Raw genomic sequence first — 27,094 nt, 5'->3', positions numbered from 1 at the left:
TTATCCTTTCTGTAGCCAGTAGGGATCTGTCGGGATAAAGTCTTATTTTTCTTTTCTTGAGACTAATTGGTGCTTTCTAACTTTTTAGCACTTAGACTTACAGTGTATTAGTTATCTATTGCTGCAAAACACATTACTTCAAAACTTAGCAGTTTAAAACAACAGACATTTATTATCCCACAGTTTCTGTGGGTCAGGAAGATAGGAGTATGTTAGCTGGATGCCTCTGGAGCATGGTCTCTTGAGGTTGCAGTCAAGCCGTTGGCTGGGGCTATATCATCTGAAAGCTTTACTGGGGCAGGGGATGATGTACTTCCAAGTTCACTCCCCTGATTGTTGGGAGGAGGACTTAGTTCCGTTTCTTGTGGGCTTCTTCCTGGTTTATGTTTGTTACCTGGTGTCTAGAGATGATGTACTGGGCACTTTCCCCCTAGCATGGTTATTTTCTTTGTTTTTTCTCTCATTTAGGTGAAAACTTATGTGAATTTTAATGTAAACCCTACCCGCATTATGGTCTAAGGGGCCTTTTAGAAAATGAGTAGAATGTACACAGAGGCAAAAATTTTAGCCTGTGACCTTTTGAAGAATTTTCTAAGTGAAAGTAGAAACAAATTAACCATTGTTCACAGAGTGCATTGCTTAATGTTATGCCTTCTTTTGCTAAATCCTCGTTTGTTGAAATCTTATATCTTAAGTTGCTGATAGTTTGTTAATAGAGATCATAATTAAAAGGTGATTATATTTCTTCATGCAGTTTAGCTTTACATTTCTTCCATTATACCCAAAGATTTCTATAATAGAGCAAGAAATGTTTTTAAAAAGTGTTTTTCCTCAATTGTGTGAAAGTAATGTATCTAACTGAAAAGAAGAGAAACTCATAGAAGTAAAAATTTTAAAAAATCACCTTATTCTTACCTCTCAAATACAATGACCTCATGTTTTTAATTTTGCTCAAGGTTTTTTCCTCTTATTCTAGGCATAATTATTTTCTTATGTGTGTTTCAATATTACTTTTTTTGTGAAAAATGTGGTTACAAATGTCTAATTTCATTTTGCCCTTTAAAAATTATTAATGAGGCCGGAAATGAGGCCGGGCGTGGTGGCTCATACCTGTAATCCCAGCACTTTGGGAGGCCAAGGTGGGCAGATCACGAGGTCAGGAGATTGAGACCATCCTGGGTAACACAGTGAAACCCTGTCTCTACTAAAAATACAAAAAATTAGCCGGGCGTGGTGGCGGGCGCCTGTAGTCCCAGCTACTCGGGAGGCTGAGGCAGGACAATGGTGTGAACCCGGGAGGCAGAGCTTGCTGTGAACCGAGATCGTGCCACTGTACTCCAGCCTGGGCGATAGAGCAAGACTCCGTCTCAAAAAAATATATATATATATATATTAATGAGATGGTCATATTTTTATGTATTTACCGATCACTTATCTTTGAATTGCCTCTTATTTCTTGAAGTTTTTCCAATAAATATTCTTATTAATAGACAAGACAATCTTATCTGTTAGTTATGCAAACTTTTTGGTAGCTAATTGTATGTACATTCTTTTACCTCCTGTTTCTTTATTAGCAGTGTCTTTTTGTTATAGAATTTATACATTTTCTTGTAAGCAAATATCAGTGTTTTTATTATAGGTGCTGTATGTTTGTCTTGCTTAGGAAAATCTTTATTACTCCAATATTATTAAATTCTTTAGTATTTGTCCTAATAGTTTTATGGCTTTGTTTTTTTTTAAATCTCACACACACACACACACACACACACACACGCACACACACTCTTTGAGACGGGTCTCGTTCTATCACCCAAGTTGGAGTGCTGTGGCGCAATTATGGCTCACTGAAACCTCAACCTCTCGGGCTCAAGATATCCTCCCACCTCAGCCTCCCAAGTAGCTGGGACTACAGGTGCATACCACCACCCCCAGCTAATTTTTAAATTTTTTTTTGTAGAAACAGGGTCTCATTTTGTTGCCCAGGCTGGTCTGAAACTCCTGGGCTCAAGTGATCCTCCTTGCTCAGCCTCCCCAAAGTGCTGGTTTTACAGGCATGAGCCACCACACCTGGCAGCACCCATATATTTTAAAATTTGGTATGAATTAGTCATTTCTTTTTGATGTGGGCTCATTGTATTGACTAATCCATTCTGTACCATTGATTTGAAATACCACCTTTATTATATTAAATTTCTGTGTAAATATGAATATCTTTTCTGTGATTGCAATTAATTTATACTTGTACACATTGTTGTAAGAGCTTAACAGTATATTTCAGTACTTGGTCATGTCTCTTGTTCTTGTTTTTCTTTTCTTTTTTTTTTTTTTTTTTTTTTTGTTCTTTGAGACGGAGTCTCGCTCTGTCGCCCAGGCTGGAGTGCAGTGGCGCAATCTCGGCTCACTGCAAGCTCTGCCTCCCGAGTTCATGCCATTCTCCCGCCTCAGCCTCCCGAGTAGCTGGGACTACAGGCGCCTGCCACCACGCCCAGCTAACTTTTGTTGTATTTTTAGTAGAGACAGGGTTTCACCATATTAGTCAGGATGGTCTTGATCTCCTGACCTCGTGATCTGCCCACCTTGGCCTCCCAAAGTGCAGGGATTACAGACAGGCTTGAGCCACTGTGCCTGGTCTTGTTCTTGTTTTTCAAAAATTTCTTTGGTATTCTCACAAGTTTATTCTTCCAAATTAACTTCAGAATCAGCTTACCATTTTAAATAAGCATCCCCTTTCTAAATCTATTATAACATCTCACTACTTTCTCTTCTATTCATATTAGCTTAACTTAAGCTACCATCCTCTCTTGAGTAAGACTGTTTTCTAACATACAGCAACAAGAGGGTTCTTTTTAAAACATAAATCAGATTATGTCATTCCTTTGCTTAAATTCCTTCAGTGCCTTCTTCCCCTGTCTTTTGGTTATCTATTGTTGTATAATAAGCTACTCCAAAGCCTTGTAGCCTAAAAACAACCATTTTATTGTGTTCACAATTTTTGGGGGTCAGGAATTCATGACAGGTTCAGCTGGGCAGTTCTTCTGTTCCATATTGTGTTGCTGACACTGGAGAATCTCTTCCATTATGGCTTCTTCAGTCACATGTCTGGCTCCTCAGTGCTTCTTGGCCTCTCTCTCCACAATGGTGTCCCATTCTTCAGAATCTCTGCATGTGGCCTCGGCTTCTCACAGCATGCTGATCTCAGAATAGGCCCATTTTTTACATGACAGCTGGCTTCTAGGAAGAGGGAAATAAAAACTGTCAGACCAAGTAAGGACTGTGGCTTGGAACTACACAGTGTGCCTTTAAGCCGTATTTTATTGGTCAGAATAGTCACTGGAGCTGCTAGATGAAAGGAGGTAGAAAAATAAATTTCTTTTCCTAATGAGGGAGTGGCAAAATCTTATTGCAGGAAAGCATGTGGGATGAGAGATACTTGACAGTTGGAACATATAATCCGCGACATCATCAAATTCAAAATAAATTCAAAGTTCTTAAAACGGCCTGTAAGGCTTTTCATGATCTGACTCCTGCTTCTTGAATCTCTGACCGCATCCCCTAGATTTTCCTCTTTTGTTCCCTTTGGGTTAACCACATTGGCCCTCTTGCTAGGCTTTGAACATGCCACACCCAACATCAGATCCATTTTACTTGCAACTACTGCCGTGAATGCTCTTTAGATCTTTGCATGGGTCTTCCTGTTCTCATTCATTCATTCATTCATTTTGAGACAGAGTCTCACTCTGTTGCCCAGGCTGGAGTGCAGTGGCGCGATCTGGGCTTGGTGCAACCTCCACCTCCCGGGTTCAAGCGATTCTCCCACCTCAGGCTCCTGAGTAGCTGGGACTGCAGGCATGTACCACCATGCCTGGCTAATTTTTGTATTTTTGGGTTGCACGAGGTTTCCCCATGTTGACCAGGCTGGTCTCAAATTCCTGACCTCACGCGATCCGCCCGCCTCGGCCTCCCAAAGTGCTGGGATTAGAGGTGTGAACCACTAATCCCATGGCTGGTCTTCCCATTTTTTTTACTTCATTTAGGTCTCTGCTCAAATGTCACATCTTCAGAGAGCTTCCCCTGACCACCTTATCTGATAAATTCTTGGTTACTTAGAACTCCTTAATCTTGATTTTTTTTTCTTTTTCATAGAATTTGATGCTGTTAGTAGGAGCCTGGGGGGCCTGAGTACCACTTTTCTTCCTTCCCTGCCTGGCTTCTGAGCTAGTTGAGAAATGAGTAAAGGTGGAGGCCAAAATATATTTTTACAATTCCTCTGACTAAAGGGAGATGAAGTAAAGGGAACAAAGGAAGTATCATGAAGATTCTCAGATGTCCGACATGGGAAACTGGGTAGATTGTGGTACTATTTACCAAGACAAGAAACATGGTAGGAAGATTGTGAATTAAGCTTTGGAAATGTTGAGTTTGAAGTGCCTACAAGTTATCATGTGGAGAAACCAAATGGATATTTGGATAACACATCTGAAGCTCAGGAGAGAAGTTTACATTACAGATTCAGGTTTGGTAGTTGTTCTAGTTTTCTATTGCTGTGTAACAAACTACCACAGACAGTAGCCTAAAACACACAAAATTACTATCTTACAATTTCTGTGGGTCAGGAGTCAAGGCATTGCTTAGCTGTGTTCTCTGCTCAGGTTCTCATCAGGCTGAAATCAAGGTTTTGGTTGGGGCCTCAGTCTTATCTGAGGCTTGGGGTTCTCTTCCAGGCTCGTTGGTTGTTGGCAGAAGGTTCAGGAATCTGGGGAGACAAGATTTTTGGGAGTGCCAACCCAGTTGTTTCCATTCCATGTGTCAGAGTCTTGTTCTTTCCTAGCCAGGCCCCTGATCTGGACGTAGGAGACCTGCTGCCTTTGGGAGTTCAACCTTTGAAGTCCAACACATATAGATTTAGATATCTAATCTGTCTGTCCGTCCGTCCGTCCGTCCATCCATCCATCCAATCTGTATATCTCTGAGATATATAAGTATAATAAATGAGCGATAATTAAATGCTGGTTCTGGTCCTTAGGTTTCTCTGCCCTCCTGCTGCGGGAGAGGAGAGTCTCTGTGTCTTCAGAGAGGTTCTCTGGCTTTCAAACTTAGTTTTCAATTGGAAGTTAATCAGCTTTTTTGTTATCTTTTTTTCTTTGAAATCAACATCTGGGAGTGAGGAGCACTGGGCAAATGCAGTGCAGGCCCAGCACTAGCTTTGGCCAACCCCCATGGGGAGCCTGGAGCGAGAATGGGAGCCTGGGGCAAGAATGGCTCTTCTGAGTTGCCCAGAATTGCAGTGGCTGAGGTGTCCAGGCCTTCATATTGCCATATCAGTTAGTCATTGGATGTGGGTTATCTTGGGAAGGATATGACCTTGAACAGGGTTGTTCTCTGTAGGTGAGGCAATCGCTGAAGGGGGCTGACTGACAGCACTCCCAGCATTTATGGTAAGTCCTTTTTTGAAGGAGGAACTGGGTAGCACCTCAGTGTCTACCACGATTTCTCTGTATCCACCAAATGGCCGATTTGTTTTTGTTTTTTATTATCATTATACATTCATGGATTTAAGCATATATTTAGCAAATTTTCTGTTAAATTATGTGTACAGAAAAGGGCACAAATTGTAAATATACAGTTCAGTTAAATGTTCACAAAGTAAACACACCAGTGTAACCAGTATCCAGATCAAGAAATAAAACAATACTGTGAATCTGGAAGTCCTCCTCGTGTTTCCTTTCAGTCACTGTCTTCCAGGGATCTATCCTGACTTCTAAAATCATGGGATGAATTTAGCATGGTTTTGAAATTTATGTAACGTCATACAGTATGTCTTGTTCTGACTTCTGTCTGTCAGTATTGTATTTGTGAAATTAAGCTCACAATTGTAAGTCATTCTCTTGCTGTATATTTTTTCATGGTATGACTATACCAGTTTTTAAAAACCATTTCTGCTATTGACATTTGGATTGTTCCAGTTGTTGGGAATTATAAAACATGCTGCTATAAAAGATTGTTGTGCATGTCTTTTGGTGAACATATATACATTTCTGTTGAGTATATATCTAGTGAAATTGCTGAATGTGTGTGTGTGTTCAGTTTTAGCAGATAATGCCAGTTTCCAAGGTAAGTACTGAGTTACACACCTACTAGTAGCTCCTAAGGTTTCCAGTTGCTGTAATTTGCTCCTGTTTGTAGAAGACACAGCCTTCCAGGGCTTATCACTGAGAACTGTATTTACTAAGGTCTCCACTAGCAGATTCTGAACTCTTTTGTCCTCTTGAATCTGCAAGGCTTTCAAATTTTGCTTTGCTTTTCAGAAGTTTTTGGTTTAGCCTTTTTACCCTCTTCCACTCACTGAGGCATTTGAGATTCCCTCACGTCTTCAGTTTTGCCAATCTAGCCCTCAGTGAACACCAGAATCTGTGATGGTTTCTTCTTCCATTAGAGGTATATTGCCTGGGAAAAAAGCTTTATTTCTCAATCTCTTTTCCTGACCAGAATCTGCAAATGCCCCAGGGGAAAAGCAGCTGCAGGAGATCCCCTTACCTCATTATAGCTCACTCTTTTTGGAATCTTAGTGTTACTAATCCCTATTCCTTCAGTAGCTCTCCGAATTCTTGAAACAGATGATTTTTATATTTCGTCTTTTGTTAGAAATTAAGTTTGTGGTAGGAGCTATTGTTTTGCAGTAAATTATTCTATCCTACATGGAAACAGTAGTATGGATTTAAATATATTTAATATGTTTCAATAAATTGCCATCCTTAACAATGTTCAAATTATTACACTTTTGGCCAGTGGGGGCCTCTTTAAAATTCATTCCTAACCATTTTTGACTTGACCCTTATTAATGTCAGTGCTGCTATCTGGTATGACAAGATGTTCCGGGGTCATTATGTCTTTTTTTTTTTTTTTTTTTTTTTTCCTCCAGACATAGAAGCAGCCATTTTCTAAAGGAGTCCAGATTCCTTTTACTGCGAAATGGTTGTTCAAGATTACAACTGAGTGAGGATTACTATGGGATTGGCCATTAGTCATTACTATGGGATTGGTCATTGTTTCTAGGCATTTTCAGTGGACAGAAGTAGAAATATGTTTTTTAAGATACAAAATAAAATACCTTGACTTCATATAGATACTTCTATTTCAAATTGAAGACTACAGGTTCTTTACTTTACCATTACTTTTATTTCCCATGCTGAAAGTCTTGGGTTTTTAGAGGCACTAGGAGTGATAGAATTAAAATACCACAGAATTATTTAGTTCCTCTCTTTATACCATTAAAAAATTAGGTACATTTATACCATTAAAGAATTAGATACAGATTTCAGTTCATTTGTTTATTTTTGATTTCTAGACTTCTTAAAATTTTAATTTTATGTTTATGTAAGTTACATAGTTCTAAAATGAAATCTACAAAAACAATACGTATTCCATATAGAATATGGATTTTATCCTTGTCACTTCTACTTTATTTCTTTTCATTTCCTAAAGGCAGCCACTAATTTTTTTGAGCATTTCATTCTTCTAATGTTTTGTTTTGTTTCTTAATATAAGAAACATATATTTCTATCTCCTCCCTCTTCTTAGATGAATGGAACATACTGTGTATATTTTCTCCATCTTTTTTTTTTAACTTAAGATATATCCTGGAGATTATTCTATCATTTAATGATTTGGATTCATTTTTTGGTTTTACGTTACATTTAATTTTATACATGTCTTTTATTTAAGTGTCACTGTGTTCATGTTATTTGCTCTTTCAGCATATATAAATATATACACATATATACACGTACACACACACATACACACACACACACACACACACACACATTTTTTGAGACAGTCTTGCTCTGTTGCCCAGGCTGGAGTGCAGTGGGGCTTAGCTCACTGCAGCCTCTGCCCCCTGGGTTGAAGCAATTATCATGCCTCAGCCTCCCAAGTAGCTGGGATTATAGGCACGTGCCACTATGGTCGACTAATTTTTTTGTATTTTAGTAGAGATGGAGTTTCAACATGTTGGCCAGGCTGGTCTCGATTGCCTGCCTTGGCCTCAGCATATATTTTTGTATTTAGAAAGATTTATTCAGACCAGCATTCATACTGTGTAATGATAAGGAACTCACTGTAGAAATTAGATTGTATACAGTTTTGAGGGGACTAAGTGAGGTGAGTATCTGGAATGGGGAATTGGAGGATCAGAGGAGTCCACTAATCAGATCGTCCAAATCAATGACAATGGGTAGATAAGTTGGGAGCTGTTTGGGAAATCTGAGAAGTCAAATATATCCAGCCACTGAAGTGAGATTATGAAGGAGGAGCTTGAGGGGGGTACTGTGGGAAGCTCTTGGCATGTAAGGTTTGTCTTACAAAGCCCTGTAGGTTTGCACCTAAGCATCTGGTGGTAGATTTGGGTTAGTATTGGTCAGCAAAGTGACCACTGGTCCAAAGAAAGAGCTGGACATAGAGTGAAAGAGAGAGAGAGTAAAAGCTGGAACTTTCTGGGTGCCTCTGTGTCTGTCTCATTGTATGTTACTGTGAAAATCTTCAGAATAATAGCTGCTGCTTCACTTCCACATTTCAAACAAATTTTATACAGGTTGAGTATCCCGTATCTGAAATGCTTGGGACCAGAAGTGTTTTGGATTTCAGATATTTTTGGGTTCTAGAATATTTGCATTTTACTCGCCGTGATCATCCTAATCTGAAATGAGCATTTCCTTTGAGAGTCATGTTGTTGATCAACAAGTTTGGATTTTAGAGTATTGTAGGTTTCAGATTTTTGAATTAGGGATAGGCAGCTTGTACAAATTACCCTTTACACCAGCTCTAACCCAGAACCATACAGTGAGTGGGATCTGGGAAAGTAGTTCCCAGCTTAACAGTTAACACACCACACACCACCAGTACAATTTGTGTTTTTGTTCTGGTGGTTACCATTATATTAATGCCTTTATATGGTATTCTAATTTCCTTCTCTTTTGGGGTGAAGGGGTATTATGTGTTGATTTTTTACTCTGAGCAATATTGAAATGAACTAGAAACCTCGTTTCCTCATCTCCTTTTTCCCTAGCATTTTACTCTCAGTTAATAACAAGACAATCAAGAAACATATTCTACTATTTATATGCTCTCACCACCCTCCCTCTCCTCAATTTTGATAATTGTATGGTATCTATATTATCAAGTACATAAAGCAGTCACCTAATATACTTTCTCCCTTATTACCACCATTCTCAGTTCTTTTAGAAAATACAGTGATGCTCCAGCTGGGCACGGTGGCTCACGCCTGTAATCCCAGCACTTTGGGAGGCCGAGGTGGGTGGATTACTTGAGCTCAGGAGTTCAAGACCAGCCTGACCAACATGGTGAAACCCCTTCTCTACTAAAAATACAAAAAAATTAGCCAGGCAATGGTGGTGCATGCCTTTAATCCCAGCTACTAGGGAGGCTGAGGCAGGGGAATCGCTTCAACCTTGGAAGCAGAGGTTATGGTGAGCTGAGATTATGCCACTGCACTCCAGCCTAGGTGACAGAGCAAGGCTCTGCCTCAAAAAAAACAAAACAAAACAGTGATGCTCCACATAATGACATTTTGGTCAATGATGGGCTGCATATGTAATGAGAGTCCCTTAGTATTATAATACGGTATCATTACCTTCTCTATGTTTAGATACACAAACACCATGTGTTAAAGTTGCCAAGAGTATTCAGTACAGTAACATGCTGTACAGTTTTGTACCCTGTATACCACCATATAGCCTAGAGGTGTGGCAGGCTGTACTATCTAGGATTGTATAAGTACACTCTGTGATGTTCACATGACAGTGGAATCATGTAAGGACACATTTCTTAGAACATACCCCATCACTAAATATATTTAATGATTCCTATTAATGTGGATGTCTCTCCAGTTATTTTGATCATCTGAAGCATATTCTCTAGTATATCCTCCAGGAAAAGGAAAAGGGAACAAAATTTCCAGTGTTCTTGCAGTTCAGCACAGTTTGTCATTGCTATAAAATTGTCTCTCAGTATCTGGGACATTGGTTCCAGGAACCCCCATGGACGGTGAAATCTGCAGATGCTCAAGTCCCTGATATGAAATGGTGTGGTATTTGCATATAGCCTACACATATCCTCCTGTGTACTTTAAATCATCCCTTGATTACTTATAATACTTAATACAATGTAATACTATATAAATAGTTGTTATACACTTTTATTTAGGGAATGATGACAAAAAGTCTGTACCTGTTCAGTACAGACATATTAAAATTTATTTTTTGATCTGCAGTTTGTTGAATGCATAGATGGAGGACTCATGGATTCAGAGGGCTGACTGTATTTGAATTCAGTTTGGTTTATGTTTTCTTCTTTTTTTTATTATACTTTAAGTTCTAGGGTACATGTGCACAACGTACAGGTTTGTTACATATGTATACTTGTGCCATGTTGGTGTGCTGCACCCATTAACTCGTCATTTGCATTAGGTATATCTCCTAATGCTATCCCTCCCCCCTCCCCCCACCTCACAACAGGCCCCGGTGTGTGGTGTTCCCCTTCCTGTGTGGTTTATGTTTTCTTTAAATATCTTAAATTTATTTTACTTTGTTTTCTGACATAAAATTTTGTCAAAGTCTGATGAGAGCCTAATTTTCATTTTTTTTTTTTGTATAAATAATTCCCTTTTTCTGCCTGTAGGTTCAAAAGATTTTTTTTTTCTTGTTCACAGAAGTTCAAAATATGTTCAGGTGTTGGTCATTCTGGGTCACTTTTCTAGGTGTGTGGTATGCACATTAAAGATACAGTTTCAAGTTCTTAAAAATTTCAGTAATAATTTCAGCAAAGTTTTCTTGAATTCTAGTTTCTAATATCCATTTTATTCCATTGGTTTGGTTTCTTTCTTTGGTGACTCCTGTTATATGTATGTTGGATCTTCTTTTTTGTCACTTTATTGCAAATCATTATTATCTCATATGTAATTTCTTTTTTATATTACAACTTTCCTCCTTAGTCCCCCTTTTTTTTTCAACATTTGTTTACTCTTAAAGCATTATCTTCTGTGTGAATTCACTCTTATGTATCTTCTGGTTAGTTTTCATTTCTGAAATGATTTATCTTCTAATTCTTTCTTGAGTTCTATCAACTTATTTCTATCTGTAATTCTTATTTGTGTTATTCTGCATCTTTTGTCATTTTCTTAATTTCTCTTGGCTCACTTTGAAATAATTACAGTTTTCATCTGTTGGTGGATATGTCTTTTTGGATACTTTGATTTTCTGTTGTTTAGACCCTTATTTTTATGTTTTTCTGTTTCTTACTCCTTTTTCTTGTAATAACTTTACATATTATTTGACCATAGTACTTTTCTGTTGGCTCATTTTTATGTGAAATTAATTTTTCTGAATTGGTAGGAGGGATTTGTAGGCCAGGATAGCTTTGTAGCTTTATGGCTCTAGAGCTTATTCTTTTTTTATTTTCATGAAATGAAAAAAAGGTCTCATTCTTTCAGAGCTCTCTTGTTCATCTTTCTCTTTCTCATTTTTATTTGGACCTTTTTCCTTTTCTCCCTTTACCCCTGTTTTCAATTTGGAGTTTATTCTCAGCAGTTTCTTCTCAGTGTGGGCTAGAACTGTGCTGTCAAGTCAGATCTAATTATTACATCTGTGGCTACTTAAAGCTAAATTTAAATAAACTTTATTTAATAATAACTTAAATAAACTTTAAACTTTTGATTTCTTATCTATACCAGCTATGTTACAAGTGGTTAATAGCTACATGTGACGACTAGTGGCTATTGTATTGGGCATTGCCCGTATAGAGCAATATCATTACCACAGCAAATTCTTTTAGACAGTGATGCTTTTGAGTGTGTTCCATTCTCTTGAGACTTTTATCATAGGCCTTTTTCACTCATCTGCAAGTTGCAATGAGCATAACTACCCTCTGTTTTGGCTAACATTCCTAAATTGGGCTGCTGTGCTTTTTATTAAGGATGCAGTACATTGGGAATCTGCTCTTGTCAGATCCATTAGACATTCTCCTTCCACCTGCTTTCTCTTGCATAGATGCTTATATCACACCAGTATTTTTGTTTTTTTGTTTTCCTGACACAGGGTCTCACTCTGTTGCCCAGGCTGGAGTGCAGTGGCTAGATCACAGCAACTTTCTGGGCTCAAGCAGTCCTCCTGCCTCAGCCTCTTGAGTAGCTGGATTACAGGCACATACTATCAAGCCTAGATTTTTTTTTTTTTTTTTTAAAGTAAAGATGAGGTGTCACTCTGTTGCCCAGGCTGGTGTTGAACTCCTGGACTCAAGCAGTCCTTCTGCCTCAGCCTCTCAAAGTGCTTGGATTACAGGCATGAGCCATTGCTCATGTCCCCAACCAGTTTTGTAACTATAAATGGTTTGTTTCTATTTGTTCACTTCTCTGGGTTTGGGAATGAGGGGCCTTGTCCCTTCGTTTTTATGTAGATGTTCATCAGTTTGTGGTTTTACTAGAGAAATTCTAGTTTCTTTGATTTTTTTTTTTTTTTTTTTTTTTTTTTTGAGACAGAGTCTCTCTCGCCTAGGCTGGAGTGCAGTGGTGCAATCTCAGCTCACTGCAACCTCCACCTGCTGTTCAAGCCATTCTCGTGCCTCAGCCTCCCTAGTAGCTGGGATTACAGGCGTGTGCCACCCCACTCGGCTAATTTTTTGTATTTTTAGTAGAGACAGGGTTTCACCATGTTGGCCAGGCTGGTCTTGAACTTTTGACCTCAAGTGATCTGCCTGCCTTGGCCTCCCAAAGTTCTGGGATTACAAATGTGAGCCACCACACCTGGCCGTTTCTCTGATTTTTATGGAATACTTAGGGAGGTTCACAAGCTGCATTTTAGCTCCTGCTGTCTTCTAAAAGTTCCATTTTTGGCCTTTCAGGTTTTTTTCCTCCATAATCTTTATAATTAACATTACGAAGTTCTGTAGTTTCTGTTCTGCCCCCTCCTTTACACTCTAAAAATGCTCCCCCTGCCTGCCCATTTCATTTAGTATTTCCTTTTTTTTTTTTTTTTTAATTTGAGATGGAGTCTCGCTCGATTGCCAGGCTGGAGTGTAGTGGCGTAATCTCGGCTCACTGCAATCTCTGTCTCCTGGGTTCACGCCATTCTCCTGTCTCAGCCTCCTGAGTAGCTTGGATTACAGGCATGTGGCACTACACCCAGCTAATTTTTGTATTTTTAGTAGAGTCTGGGTTCTCCATGTTGGCCAGGATGGTCTCAATCTCCTGACCTCGTGGTCTGCCCACCTTGGCCTCCCAAAGTGCTGGGATGAGCCACCGTGCCCAGCCTATTTAGTATTTCTTTACTATCAAAATAATCGTCCATTATTAACTGATTTAGCAAACTTGGGCATGCCCCTCAGTCTCTTTCCACCTTTAGTTGTACCATGTTAAAAATGAGAAAGTTATATTCAGGTTTGTTTTTTTCACAGAGGAACATTGCTAGGTTTCTCTGTTAGCATTAACAGGGTTTAATATTAACAGTAAGTATGTCCATGATGCTTTAAATACAGAATGCTATTTTTGAGCAGAGTAGAGATGAACTTCTAGACAGTGGAACTTAACTCATTCACAGAGAAATGTAAATGTGATCTTCTCATAGAATATTTTTTCTCATGGGATTTATCTACTTGTGTTCTGTTATCCCTTCAATTGTGTAGCTGAGGGTGCTTATCTTACTGAGTCAGTCTTATTGTTTTTTTCCCGGGTTTTATAGTTTGTTCTTGCTTCTGAACAATCAGCAGTTGTTTGCCATTATTGACTAGAGGTCTAGGGCATAGATCTTCTTGATCTGTTTTTCTTTTAATGTTTGAGTTCAATGGATAAGGGAAACGGTTGTATGCATTTTATTGCAGACATTCTCTGAAATAATTTTTAGCCACAAGGAAATAGCTCTATTTCTGTGAGTCACCATTTCTTCTTATATAGTGCTGGGTAAAGAATTTAATTTTGGAGATAGAGATTTATGACTTCCAGAAAGAAAGCTGCAAAAATGGAAGTTTCCAAAGAATTTAAGATTTGCTATAATAAATGCTATCATATATTGGTGTTTGTGATGCAAATATACATATCTGTATATCATATATTGGAGTTTGATTGAAAATCGGAGTTTGAGATGCAAATATAGGTATCTGTGGTTGATGCAGTTTTCCTAAAATGTCATGATTTTCAATGGCAAATAAGTTATTTATAGTCGTTTTTAAGGATAAGCTCTTAATGTGTTTTTTTTCTTTTTTTTTTCAGCTTCCAATAAAAACAGGACAGCAGAACACACATACCAAAGTCAGTACTGAGCACAACAAGGAATGTCTAATCAATATTTCCAAATACAAGTTTTCTTTGGTTATAAGCGGCCTCACTACTATTTTAAAGAATGTTAACAATATGGTGAGTATTTGGGTTACTGTGTTTTGGGGAATTTGCTTTCTTTTGTTTTTGATTAAAAAGTTTAGAACAGCATATTTTGAAGTATGGAAAGTGATTTTCTGTGGACTTTGGATATAACCGTTTATCTTATTTTGTTTACGAGCACAGATAACCTTTTTAATTTTATTTTGTCAAATTTTTAATCAGCTGGGTTTTAGATTCAGTGAGCACAAGTAACTGTAACTTTCATTTTAATTTATTATTTCCCTTAGAAACATCTCCTATCCTTTGTGACCATATCTCCTTTTCCAGTATGTTTCTTGAATTAGGATTTCATAGAGCTTTGGGGCATACGTGAATTGACCACAGTAATCTATTACACATATTTTTCTTTAGCATCTTGTTTGAATTTACATATGATTGTCCCAGCCCTAAGTAGATGATAAAATATTATCTCGTAGTCCTAAAATGTGGATTGATTTTTTTATGAAGATATTAATGTGTTTTTTCTTCCTTCTGTAACCTGTGACAGATTCTGTAGTAGTTACCCTGTTGTTGAAACAGTTTTTCTCAAATACCAGTTTCATCAAATAATTCCACTGTTAAAAGCTCATAATTTCTTTCTTCTTCCCATTTTCTAAAATCAATTGACATTTCCTAGACTTCAGAGTACTCCAACTGTTCTCCCTCTGTACCTTTGAACATATAACATCTTTTTCTCAAGTGATCCCTTCCTCTCTCTAAATTCCTATTTACATCTCCATTCTAAGCTGTTTCAAACTAACATACTCCGTTCATGGCAACTGATCTGGATTTTTCTTGATTAACTCTGAACTCTCTGCCGGTCTTTAGCATTTATTTATTTATTTATGAATGAATGAATGAATGAATGAATGAATGACAGGGTCTCATCCTGTTGCCCAGGCTGGAGTGCAGTGGTGCAATCTCGGCTCACTGTAACCTCCCCCTCCCCAGTTCAAGTGATTCTGCTGCCTCAGGCTCCCCAGTAGCTGGAATTACAGGCATGTGCCACCATGCCTGGCTAATGTTTTTGTATTTTTAGTAGAGACGAGGTTTCACTATTTTGGCCAGGCTGGTCTCAAACTCCTGACCTTAGGTGACCCACCTGCCTCGGCCCCCCAAAGTGCTGGGATTACAGGTGTGAGCCACCGCGCCCAGCCTGCATTTATAATCCCAGTTTGTATTTGTTTGTATTCAGTTGTGAAACAACTTCTAGTTATAGATTGTGAAGATTGTTCCCCCTCCCTTTTTTTTGAGATGGTCCTTAGGTTTATTAGATAATATTCTAGTATGACATTGAAAAGACATGAAGTTACATTTTTGCCTTATTCCCATATTTTAGATACTTTTTCTCTTGTTCTATTTTATTTTTTAATTGACATACAATAATTGTACATGTTTATGGGTACATATTGATGTTTCAATACATATAATACATAGCGATCCCACTAGGGTAATTAGCATATCCATCATCTCAACATTTATCATTTCTTTGTGTTGGGAATATTGAATATTCTCTTGTTATTTGAAACTATATAATGTTAACTATAGGCCAGGCGTGGTGGCTCACGCCTGTAATCCCAGCACTTTGGGAGGCCAAGATGGGCGGATCACGAAGTCAGGAGATCAAGACCATCCTGTTTAACATGGTGAAACCCCATCTCTACTAAAAAAAATACAAAAACTTAGGAGTTTGGCGGCATGTGCCTGTAGTCCCAGCTACTCAGGAGGCTGAGACAGGAGAATGGCGTGAACCCGGGAGGCGGAGCTTGTAGTGAGCCGAGATGACTCGTAGTGAGCCTGGGTGACGAGTGAGACTCCATCTCAAAAAAAAAAAAAAAAGTTAACTATATAATGTTAACATAGTCATTCTACAGTAGTACAGAACACTAAGTCTTATTCTTCCTATAAAGCTGTTATTTCTGTATCCTTTAACAAATCTCTACCCACCCCGATTCCCCCTACCCTACCCTTCCTCTGTCTAGTGTCCTCTCTTCTACTTTTTACTCTTTTTAGCTTTCACATATGAGTGAGAGCATGTGGTGTTTAACTTTTTGTTTGCATCATCCTTGGTGTGTTTTCTTTTAAGAAAATTGCTTACACAATACCCTAAACTTACAAAACTAATAAACTGGAGGTATAGAAAATCATTTACCTTCTTTATGGAAAAAATTAGTATGTTCCCCCCAAAAGCAGGACCACTTATAAATACATAAAGAGTTTTACGGAAAGACATTTAACATTTTTTGTAGCTCCTCTGTTGCAGTGTGTGGGGCACAGTTTAGTATTTGCACATATGAATATGTGGCTGTGTTCCCAGTTAGATTGAAATATTTTAATATTTGGGACCCTCTTTTCAAAACAAAACAGCATTGTTTTATTGGCTTTCATTTAGTGCTTATTAAATAAGTTTTCAAAACCATAGTCTCTTGTTAATAAATAGATATGTAGTATTCGTTTTGAGGATAATGAGTACTTAAAATTCACTGTGGTGCTATAGCATGTTTTTGCTATAAAAATTAAGACTTTGATTATTTCGTGGCATAAAAGTATAGTTAAATCCCCAATTCAAGATTCTGGTACAGATCTATATGTGTGTGTAAATCCTACATATTTTTAAAGCATGAAGCAAAACAGCATCTTTTACTGTTACAAGGTTAATGGCAGACTCTAATAAATGCCATTTCTGTTTGCCTTAGAATTTAGTTTTTATGAGGATTAGGATAAAATCAGAAATAATATATTTAAGTATAGTATAATCTGGGAGATAAAATAGAAGACTATTGTTGATCTTTTAGTCTTTCACTTTTCAGATGTGTGTTGATTGGTAGCAGAAAGTGAAACTAACTTTTATGTTCTGAATATCTTTTCTGTTAGAGAATATTTGGAGAAGCTGCTGAAAAAAATTTATATCTCTCTCAGTTGATTATATTGGACACACTGGAAAAATGTCTTGCTGGGGTAAGTAAATTGATCTGAAGTAGGCAGGCTTTGTGAATTTAATCTTGAGAATGATCTTATGTCCCAAAATACAGATGTGGACCAAGAAGACAGTCATATGGACTTTTATCTGAGACATATAAATATGAGTTTTGTTAATATAGCTGACCTGGTGACAGACAATTTTTCATGAGAAAATTCTCTCATCTTTTGTAAATTAAACAGATATTAAGTTTACTTATAAAATGTTATGTTTCAGCCACGTATCTGCCTCTCAAGTATTTAAGAAAATATTTTATGAAGAGATCACTATTTGATTTAACGGATCTCGAGAGTTGTGGGAGAATGCGATTCAGAAGACCAAGAGTAATCTTGTATTTCCTCCTATATGAATATGATTTTAATATTCTACTTTTCAAATTTATGTAAATGAGAACTTAAAAATTAAACCTATTAAGGATAGATATTACCTTGAGAACACTTGTTTTATGTAGACACACACATATGCGATAGGTATGTGGAGGAGGAGAGTACCGAACAATTATTTCTCTGGTTTCCTGTAAGTTGTTACCACAGTGTATTTCAACCATGACTTAATTTGAACTTTTTCAAGAGTATTTCTATTGTGTAAAGAAAGTATTTCTATACATCATTATCCTTAATTCTTCCTGGAACATGGTAAGGGTTTATATAAATATATACATTAAATACCTCCGTTTTAATGATCTGCCTAGTCCATGTGTATTGAAATTAACTCATTTCTTATGTTCTCTCTTCCTTTGGCTCAGAATTCAGAATTTTGTTTTTATTCAGAATTGCTTCCCTCTTCACATATGTTGCAGTTCTCTATAGTAAAACTAGTTGAAAGAGACCTTAATATATGAGGACTGATAGTGTGGTTGAGAAGTGTTGGTGGAAGTATTGGGATAGGGAATTGAAAAAAAAAATTATATTGACACAACTGTGTATCCCTAGGGAAGGCTGTAAGCCAAAAAATCTAAGCATAATATATATATATATATATATTTTTTTTTTTTTCTTTTGAGACAGAGTCTTACTCTGTGGCACAGGCTGAAGTGCAGTGGCACCCTCTTGGCTCACTGTAACCTCCACTTCCGGGGTTCAAGCTATTCTCATGCCTCAGCCTCTCAAGCAGCTGGGATTACAGGCATGTACCACCATGCCCAGCTAATTTTTTTGTATCTTCATTAGCCATGGGGGTTCACTGTGTTGGTCAGGCTAGTTTTGAACTCCTATCCTCAAGTGATCTGCCCATTTTAGCCTCCCAAAGCCTGGGATTACAGATGTGAACCACCGTGCCTGCCCTAAGCATAATATTTTAAATTTTCTTATTGACCCTTGATCATATTCCAAAATTGTGGAGACAGTGTTTATAAGTTTTCTACTTAAAATCGAAGGTGAGCTAGTTGTTTTAGCATGGTATTTTCCGTTAACTTGTGATATGCTATTGTTCATGTGTAAAATGGAGTGAAAGAGCAAAAGAGCTGTTACATAGGATGATGGAATTGGGAAGGTGGGCAAATTTTAAACTTTTCTTGAATCAGTTTTTTCCAGTGGTCTTATTACTTTGACTGCAAATTACCAGTATATCAGCCACACCCATGACTGAATGGTGGGGTGTGGGGTCATTTATTGCCTTGTTCAGTTTCACAGCTTTTCTCCATTAACATTTGTAATTGAGAGGTAATGATAAATGTATTTTGGAGAATGATTACTGATATTATTGGCCTTTGTTTGATTTAATACTCTTTGAAGATAGCCTAATTGAAATGCTAATAAGTGGGCCTAGTATAACTTATATAATGCATAAAATGTATATTACCTTGCTGTGCTCTACTGTTGAAAAATGTGTATACTTTTTCATTAAATTTACGATTTAAAAAATAATGCTATTTATATTATTGAACAATTGTTTTATTTCCTTCAGTGATTTTACAAATGTTTCTTGTATCTTTAGTTTTAAATCAAAGTAAATTGAGGCAGTTTAAGAAGAACGGAGCTCACAAGTACATTTGTCATATACATAGTTGGAATAGTTAAGTGAAAGAAAAATACTTACCAATATGTTATGAGTGAAATTTTGTAGAATTTGAGGAATCTTAAGTATTTTTGTTCCTGTGAATATGACTATTATTTAAAAGATTTAATACTTCTCAGATTTTTATTCGTTAGAGTTAGCATCTGTATTGTTTGGTTAGCCTATAAACAAGAAATAGGCATTGTAATGTGAATTCACAGGTTTTTGTGAAGTCTGTTTATGTACTGTCCCTATGTTTCAGTGTATTTGCATCTGAGAGTGCTTGGATTGCAGTTACAGAATTGAGCGTTGCATACAATTGTACACATTTTTGTTCTTTGCCATCTTGCTCAGTGTTATTAAAATTCTTATCCGCATATAGTTATCAAGACTGTTAGGTGAAATAGTAATGTGGAACAGCATACTTACAGGATAGCTTATCCACTGATTGTGTGTTAATTGTAAAGTACATATTTACTTTACAAAGTAGATATTTCAGTGTTAACACCAAAGTTATCAAACTTGGTGTCAATAACGGGACCACCTGGCCTTATGTTCTCATGGTGTGATGTAATATAACCTATAGTGAATCCCCTAAACTGTTTAACCTCAATCTAATCAGACCATTAGGTTTAAATTTTAGCTTACAGAAAATATACAGGCTGGGCGTCATGGCTCACGCCTGGAATCCCAGCACTTTGGGAGATCAAGACAGGCGGGTAGCTTGAGGTCAGGAATCCAAGACCAGCCTGGCCAACATGGCAAAACCCCATATCTGCTAAAAATACAAAAATTAGCCAGATGTGGTGACACATGTCTGTAGTCCCAGCTACTTGGGAGGCTGAGGCAGGAGAATCACTTGAAACCAGGAGGCAGAGGTTGGAGTGAGCCAAGATTGCGCCACTGCACTCCAGCCTGGGCCATAGAGCGAGACTCTGTCTCAAATATATATCTATATATATTTATACAGTACAGTAACTAGAAGAGCAAATCAACCTATGTCACTGGAAAATAATTAAATCAAGGATATGGAACATTCTGTAAGGCAGCTGGCCCACTTAAAGTCATGGGAAATAAGAGTGGTGAATATGGGCCAGGTGTGGTGGCTCACGCCTGTAATCCCAGCACTTTGGGAGGCCCAGGAGGGTGGATCACTTGAGGTCAGGAGTTTGAGACCAGCCTAGCCAACATGGCAAAACCCCGTCTCTACTAAAAATACAAAAATTAGCTGGGCATGGTGGCGGGCGCCTGTAATCCCAGCTATTCGGGAGGCTGAGGCAGGAGAATTGCTTTAACCCTGGAGGTGGAAGTTGCAGTGAGCTGAGATTGTGCCCTTGCATAGAATAGTGAAACTAAGGAAACATCATGTTGCAATTGGTGAACTTTTTTGGATCCTTATTGAATAAAAATGCCTATGAAGGACATTTTGGGGGCAGTGGTGAAATTTGAATTCAGACTTGGTATTAGATGATACAAGGGAATTGTTTATTTTTCCTTGGTGTGTTAATTGTATTGAGGTTACATTAGAGAAAATTCTTACTTTTAAGAGATGCCAAGGCACATGGGGTGAAGTATTCTATTTATAACTTACTTTGAAAAGATTCAACCAAAATAAAATTACTTTGAGTAAGTAGTGTCTGTTTTGGTCAGTCTGCACAAAAGCAAGTGTGATGGCTCATCCAGGAATTTACTTAAATGTTAAGACAGATGACACAATGCACTCATCAATCAATATGAATTAAGTCGATTCTGTAATTGTAGAACTCACAGCAAACTGGGGATTCCCAGGGAAGGGCTCATTTGATGAACAAGAGAGCAAGCAGGAATGGGACGACTAGTAAGGATGGCAGGGGGATTGAACTTTAATTGTGATTATGGGGTCAGAGATGGAACCATCCTCTTTATTTATCTATAGACAGATGTAGCAAATGTGATGAGACATTAACAGTTGTTAAATCTAGGTGGTATGTATGTAAGGTGTTATTTTTGTTGTGTATGTGTGTTCGAAAATTTTCATAATAGAAAATGTTTACAGATAAAATTAAAGTTTGGAATAATGTGATTATTTCTATTTTAGCAACCAAAGGACACAATGAGATTAGATGAAACGATGCTGGTCAAACAGTTGCTGCCAGAAATCTGCCATTTTCTTCATACCTGTCGTGAAGGAAACCAGCATGCAGCTGAACTTCGGAATTCTGCCTCTGGGGTTTTATTTTCTCTCAGCTGCAACAACTTCAATGCAGTCTTTAGTCGCATTTCTACCAGGTTAGTGTATAAATTCCACATGGGACTACTGAAGTAATATGAATATTAGAAGTCTTGTTTTTTGTCTACATAAAAATAAAAAGTTAATGGAAATGAAGCTTTTTTGTTTTTGAGACAAGTTCTGTTGCCCCTCACAGCAGCTTCGACCTCCCAGGCTTAGGCGATCCTCCTACCTCAGCCTCCAGAGAAATGAGTTTGTCTGGGCTTTCGTAGAAATTTTATGCATTAATATCTTAGACATTTTAATTGTGTAATATTGTGACATTGATATGTGCAATTAAATAAGAGCACTGTTATGAATGTGAAAGTCTAAATTTCAGATAAAAATATCTGCCGTGAGCAGGCTTTAAAAAACAATACTAGGTATGAACTTTTGGTTTGGCTTTTTAAACATATTATCCCTTTAAATGAAACTACCCAATCAGATGGAATAATGGAGAGTAGTCAGAATTCAAATACTTTCACAACTCTACCCTTTATCACAAGATCTTAGGTTACCAAAAGACAAAACAAAAACAAAAACAAAAAAAACCTAAGTGATGTGAAAACACAAGGAAGTGAATAATTGCAAAGTAGAATTCTCCAGAAAGTGGACTGCATTTTAAATGTATGTAAAATACTGCCATTTATTGAGTATTTACAGCATTTCCTTTGCTGTCTCATCCTCAGAGTAACCCTGATGATACTTCCCTCATATTTTTTTTTTTTTTTTTTTTTTGAGACGGAGTCTCGCTCTGTCGCCCCCTCATTTTACAGGTGAGCAAACTAATACTCAAAAAGTTTCAGGTGATGTGCCAAATAATGGAGGACCCAAAATTTCTAAGTCAGGCTGGCTTCAGAATTTATATTAGTTTCACTATACCAGATTGCTTCCCTATCTATTTTAGCCACATTTTGATGAAATCCGTTTTATAAAATATACTTCTGTTTTAAAAGATGTATCAAAAATATAATTTAAGCTTTTATTGATGACTCAAAATCATCCTGAGCATTAGTTGTGATATGCTACATACAGGTGGAGAAATTAGTATAGGTAGTGCCCTATGGGATAGAATTATAAGTGACCGTAGCAAGTAACTGCAAATTATTGTTATGCACATGATTTGCCTTTCTAAGGCAAGTAAAGTCAAATGGGTTATTAAATAGAAACTATAGCACAAATTATATAGTGATTCGTGAATCGAAGACTAATACCGAATAGAGAAAAACAATCCTCTTTGTTGGTGCCTGCATCTTTGGCTGGTCAGTGTTGTACGAACAGTGGACTTTGATTAGTCAGATTTACCAATTCCTTTGTTTTCCAGCAGGTGTGAAAGACAACATACATCACCATTTGAGAATTTGTGTTACGGTTTTTTGGGGGAATTGATTAACTTCAAAGTCCTGCAATCTTTTTAATCAACAATGACATTTCTATAATTAAGATCCTAGGCAGCAATATTTTTCAACCTCAATGCAATTCTTGATCCAAAGAAAATTAAAGTTTTATTTAATAGTATATTATTGATAATCTTGGGTAATATTTATATGATAGAAAAATGTTTTCATGAAATCTTTTGAGCAGTAACATTTTATATTCTGAGTAATAATACAGTGGTTGAGTCAGCAAGGTAACAAATACCTAGAGAATAGGAGGGTGGAAAATTGTATTTAATAAAAAATGCAAACCTTTTTCATTTAGGTGACTGCTAGGCCGGCCTTACTATTTGAAACACCTGTTACATTGAAGTTAGAAAGTGACACAAAAAAACCCAAATGTCTTTTAGTCTATCAATGCATGAACTGCCTTATAGAACACAACAAATGTACCACCTTGGAAAATTCTAGAAAATTTCTAGTCACCAAAGGTTTTACTTTATGGGATTTTGCAGCATTAGCACATGTAAAAATAGGCAACTTTTGTTTATTTCCTGAATCTGGTTCACTGTTGCCAGAATAGAAACCAAGTGTCTAAAATTTTATTAGCTTTCAGAGGACAGACTGCTCAGAAATGGCATCTATGAAATAACATTTGTTTCAGACAACTGCATTTGCGGTTTCATTTAGCTTGTGTCAGAAATAGGAGCTGATCTTGTTGAAGGATCACTCACCTAAAAGACCATTATGATGGTTTAGTTTAGGTGGGAACATCTCATGCTGTCATAGTATTAGGTGACTTAAAATATATGTGTGGCTTGAATGGTAGTTCTTTCTAAAGATTGATTTTATACTTTATATATAATAGATGAATCAGTATCATGAAGATGTTTCATGTTTGTCCATTCTCCCTGTCAATGTTTCTCCTTTAAGATTAAGATTTGGTTTTTATATTTCTGACCTTTTCTTTAGGGGAAGATAGGCTATAGATTTATTTATTTTATGTTTTCGAGACACAGACTCTGTCACCTAGTCTGGAGTGCAGTGATGTGAACATGTCTCACTGCAGCCTCGACCTCCTGGGCCCAAGAGATCCTCCCACCTCAGCCTCTTGAGTAGCCAGGACTACAGGCACGTGCCACCATGCCCAGTTAGTTTCTTTAATTTTTTTGTAGAGACAGGGTCTTGCCATGTTGCCCAGGCTTATCTCGAACCCCTGGGCTCAAGGGATCCTCCTGCCTTGGCCTCCCAAAGTGTTGGGATTACAGGATGTGAGCTACCATGCCTGGCTGGCTATAAATCTTAAGATAGCTTTATTTTTCTATGGGAGTATACCATTTTCTGTGGCTCATAGTATTTATGTAGTGGAGTAAATGCTTTCTCCACAGAATTACTCCACAAATGCAGTTGATCTAGTTGTTTTGTAGTGAGAAGGTGCTTCAGAATTTCTAATTTGATATACCACCAGAAGCAGAAAACTCAATGACTTTAAAAGTCATTTGGTTCTTTACAGTTTACTATTTGGTTCTATACAAATCTGTTTGTTATGGTTTCTTACTCCTTTTTTAAAAATAGTTTTCAGTTTTTTTATATGTCTGATCATTTAAAACATATTTTACGTTCTCTTTAGTATTGTTTAATATTGATTTGTTTGTGCTGATTCATTCATAGTGAATTGTTTCATCTCAGTTTTGGAATCCTTGACTGCAAAGTTATCTTTAGTGTGGCCTGTATTTTCTTTGAGAATCCTTGTAGCCTTGGGCTGAGGAAGTGTTCCTCACCTGGCATTTGCATTTGCCAGGTGCCCAGTTCTGGAGCTATTTTTTTCTTAATTTCTCAGTCCCAGCCTGTATGGGCAGTATAAATTTGAACCTAAACTCTTAGAAGGTAAACAGCTCTAGATGACTTTTTTCACTTTATCCAAAGTTTACGCAGAGCAGGTAAGCTTCTTTGTGCTGGTAGGTTTTTTTCTTTTTCTTTTTTTTTTTTTTTGTGGGGAGTGGGGGCGGCAGGGGGAGTGCGTTGTTCTTTCTAGTTCATGTTTTATGCAGGGCCCAAGTTAGAATCCTGAATTATTAGGGTACAAGGCTTTATATCCAGTCTCCATGTGGATATTAAGCCCCAAGCTCCTAGGTTAAGGAGATCAAAAACCTCACTCATCTTTCCTTTGTTGCAGGGCCGGGTCATGTACTCATGCACTTAACTCTCTGGTTTTCAGTTTTCTTCTTCTTTTCTGGACCTATACATTTAAAATATCTTTCAGTATGCCTAGTCTTTCTAGATGTTTTAGTGATAGGTTTTCTACTCTTCATTTCTTTTGCGCAGACTACCCTTTATTTGATTTCTCTGCTTCGGAAATGATGTTTAACCTTTACAAAATACCTGCTCCCTATAAGGGTACCAGACTATAAAAGGGACAAAATTTTTCTCCCATTTTTCACAAACAACCACAAGAGTCAACGTTTTGGAAGTTGGTGTTGCTGATCTATGATGTTGTGTTTTCTAAGGAGCCGTACTCCATATTTCTACGCTCTTTGCAGCAGCTGTGGAATTTTTGGCATTGAGGACAACCTCGTTCCCAGCTTGAAATGCTGAGCTTTTCTTACCCTGATGATAGGAAGAGAGTTCATATAAGTGCTTAGAATAGTTGTACTGTTAGCTGTAGTCTAATTAAAGCTAAAGTGAGTGAAAAGAGAATTTGAGAAGGAAGAATAGGATTGATTACATTCTTATCAACTGAAGGTTCAGTGTGATGATTAATAACTCCTTTGCAAATTGCACTAAATGATTGAAATTCAAGTTAATACATATAAATTATAAGACCATATAGTATTTGTGCCTTTTCACCATATGTCTATTGCTGCATTTATAAAAATTTGCAATTTAATTGTGCTGCTTGTATTTTTGATGTCTATTAATATGAATAATGAGTATGCCTCATTAGGTAGCATAATTTAATAGATTAGCAATACTAACTTTTGAAAATCTGAGCACTGTGGTTTTTGGTATAAAATGGAAGAAAAGTTTAATTCTTTTTATTAACATTTAGGCTAAGTGAATTTCTTTTATCAGTTTAAAAATATCTACATATTGGTTAAGTGTTAAATGTTTCTATATTTGTGATAACTTCATATTCAACATAAGAGAAGCTTGGGTTTAAACAGATATTCCTGTCCTTATAAGCTACTACTGTGAAGGAGGGATATTAAGCAAATAATTACATAAACACATGTACAAACTGTGAAAAGTGCAATGAAAAAAGGCTTACTCGGTTTTCAAATACAAAGTAAATGTACCCTGTGAATATAAAGTTTCATTCGTGTTTCAAAAATCTAGTTGATAAAAGTAGAAGTTAGTAAAATCAAGCTTACTTATTATAGTTTTACTTTTAATTCAAATTATACTTTTACTTGTAATTGGAAATATGAATTTTTAAAATATTCATTGTGGAAAAATTAAAAGATACACATACCAGAGAGAATAGTATTTCAAATCCCCATGCATCTCTTACCCCACTTTAACTGTTTCCGGCATGCTATGGTTTCTCTTCCTTCCTTTTCGGTGATTTAAAGCAAACCCCAGACGTCATTTCACCTGTAAATATTTCAGTATATATCTCTAATAAGTAGATTTTTAAGCATTTAACTATAATATTGTCATACCTATCAAGAATCATAATTCCTTAATATGCATTGGCAAATTTGTGTTTTTTTTCATTATCTCAGAAATGGCTTTTTTATTTGTTTTGTTCAAATTAAGATACAAACAGGATGCATACTTTGGAATTGGTTGATATTTCTCCTGAGCCTCTGTTAATCAGTATCATTTCTTCGTTTCTTCACCTTGCTCTCCATTTTTTCCCATGCTGTTTATTTGTTGGACTGTGTTATTTGCCTTTCTACATTCTGTATTTGGGTTTCACTGGATTCAGGTTCATTTGGCTGCGGGGGGACAAGAATACTTTACTGATGATGCTATGTGTTTCCTAATGAATCACATCAGGAAACATGTCCTATTATTGACTTTTAATGTTATGATCAGTGATTGGATTTCGATGTTATCAGCAGTATGCA

At 37.0% G+C, this 27,094-nt stretch overlaps 1 protein-coding gene across 5 annotated transcripts in view; it reads left to right on the top strand.

The window, feature by feature from the left end:
• Nucleotides 1–27,094, top strand: part of NF1 (neurofibromin 1) — a 284,759-nt gene that overhangs the window by 44,810 nt on the left and 212,855 nt on the right. For all 5 annotated transcript variants that reach the window (XM_003280199.2, XM_030800221.1, XM_003280198.2 and 2 more), the window contains exons 2-4: nucleotides 14,276–14,419; nucleotides 17,297–17,380; nucleotides 21,475–21,665. In XM_003280199.2, coding sequence (XP_003280247.1) covers nucleotides 14,276–14,419; nucleotides 17,297–17,380; nucleotides 21,475–21,665 — 419 coding nt within the window. The remainder of the gene's footprint in view (nucleotides 1–14,275; nucleotides 14,420–17,296; nucleotides 17,381–21,474; nucleotides 21,666–27,094) is intronic.

Source organism: Nomascus leucogenys, chromosome 19 (assembly GCF_006542625.1).
Source record: "Nomascus leucogenys isolate Asia chromosome 19, Asia_NLE_v1, whole genome shotgun sequence".
NCBI classification, from domain to species: Eukaryota; Metazoa; Chordata; class Mammalia; order Primates; family Hylobatidae; genus Nomascus; species Nomascus leucogenys.
The sequence above is the reverse complement of the archived record's forward strand: the minus strand, read 5'-3'. Positions and strand labels throughout refer to the sequence as shown.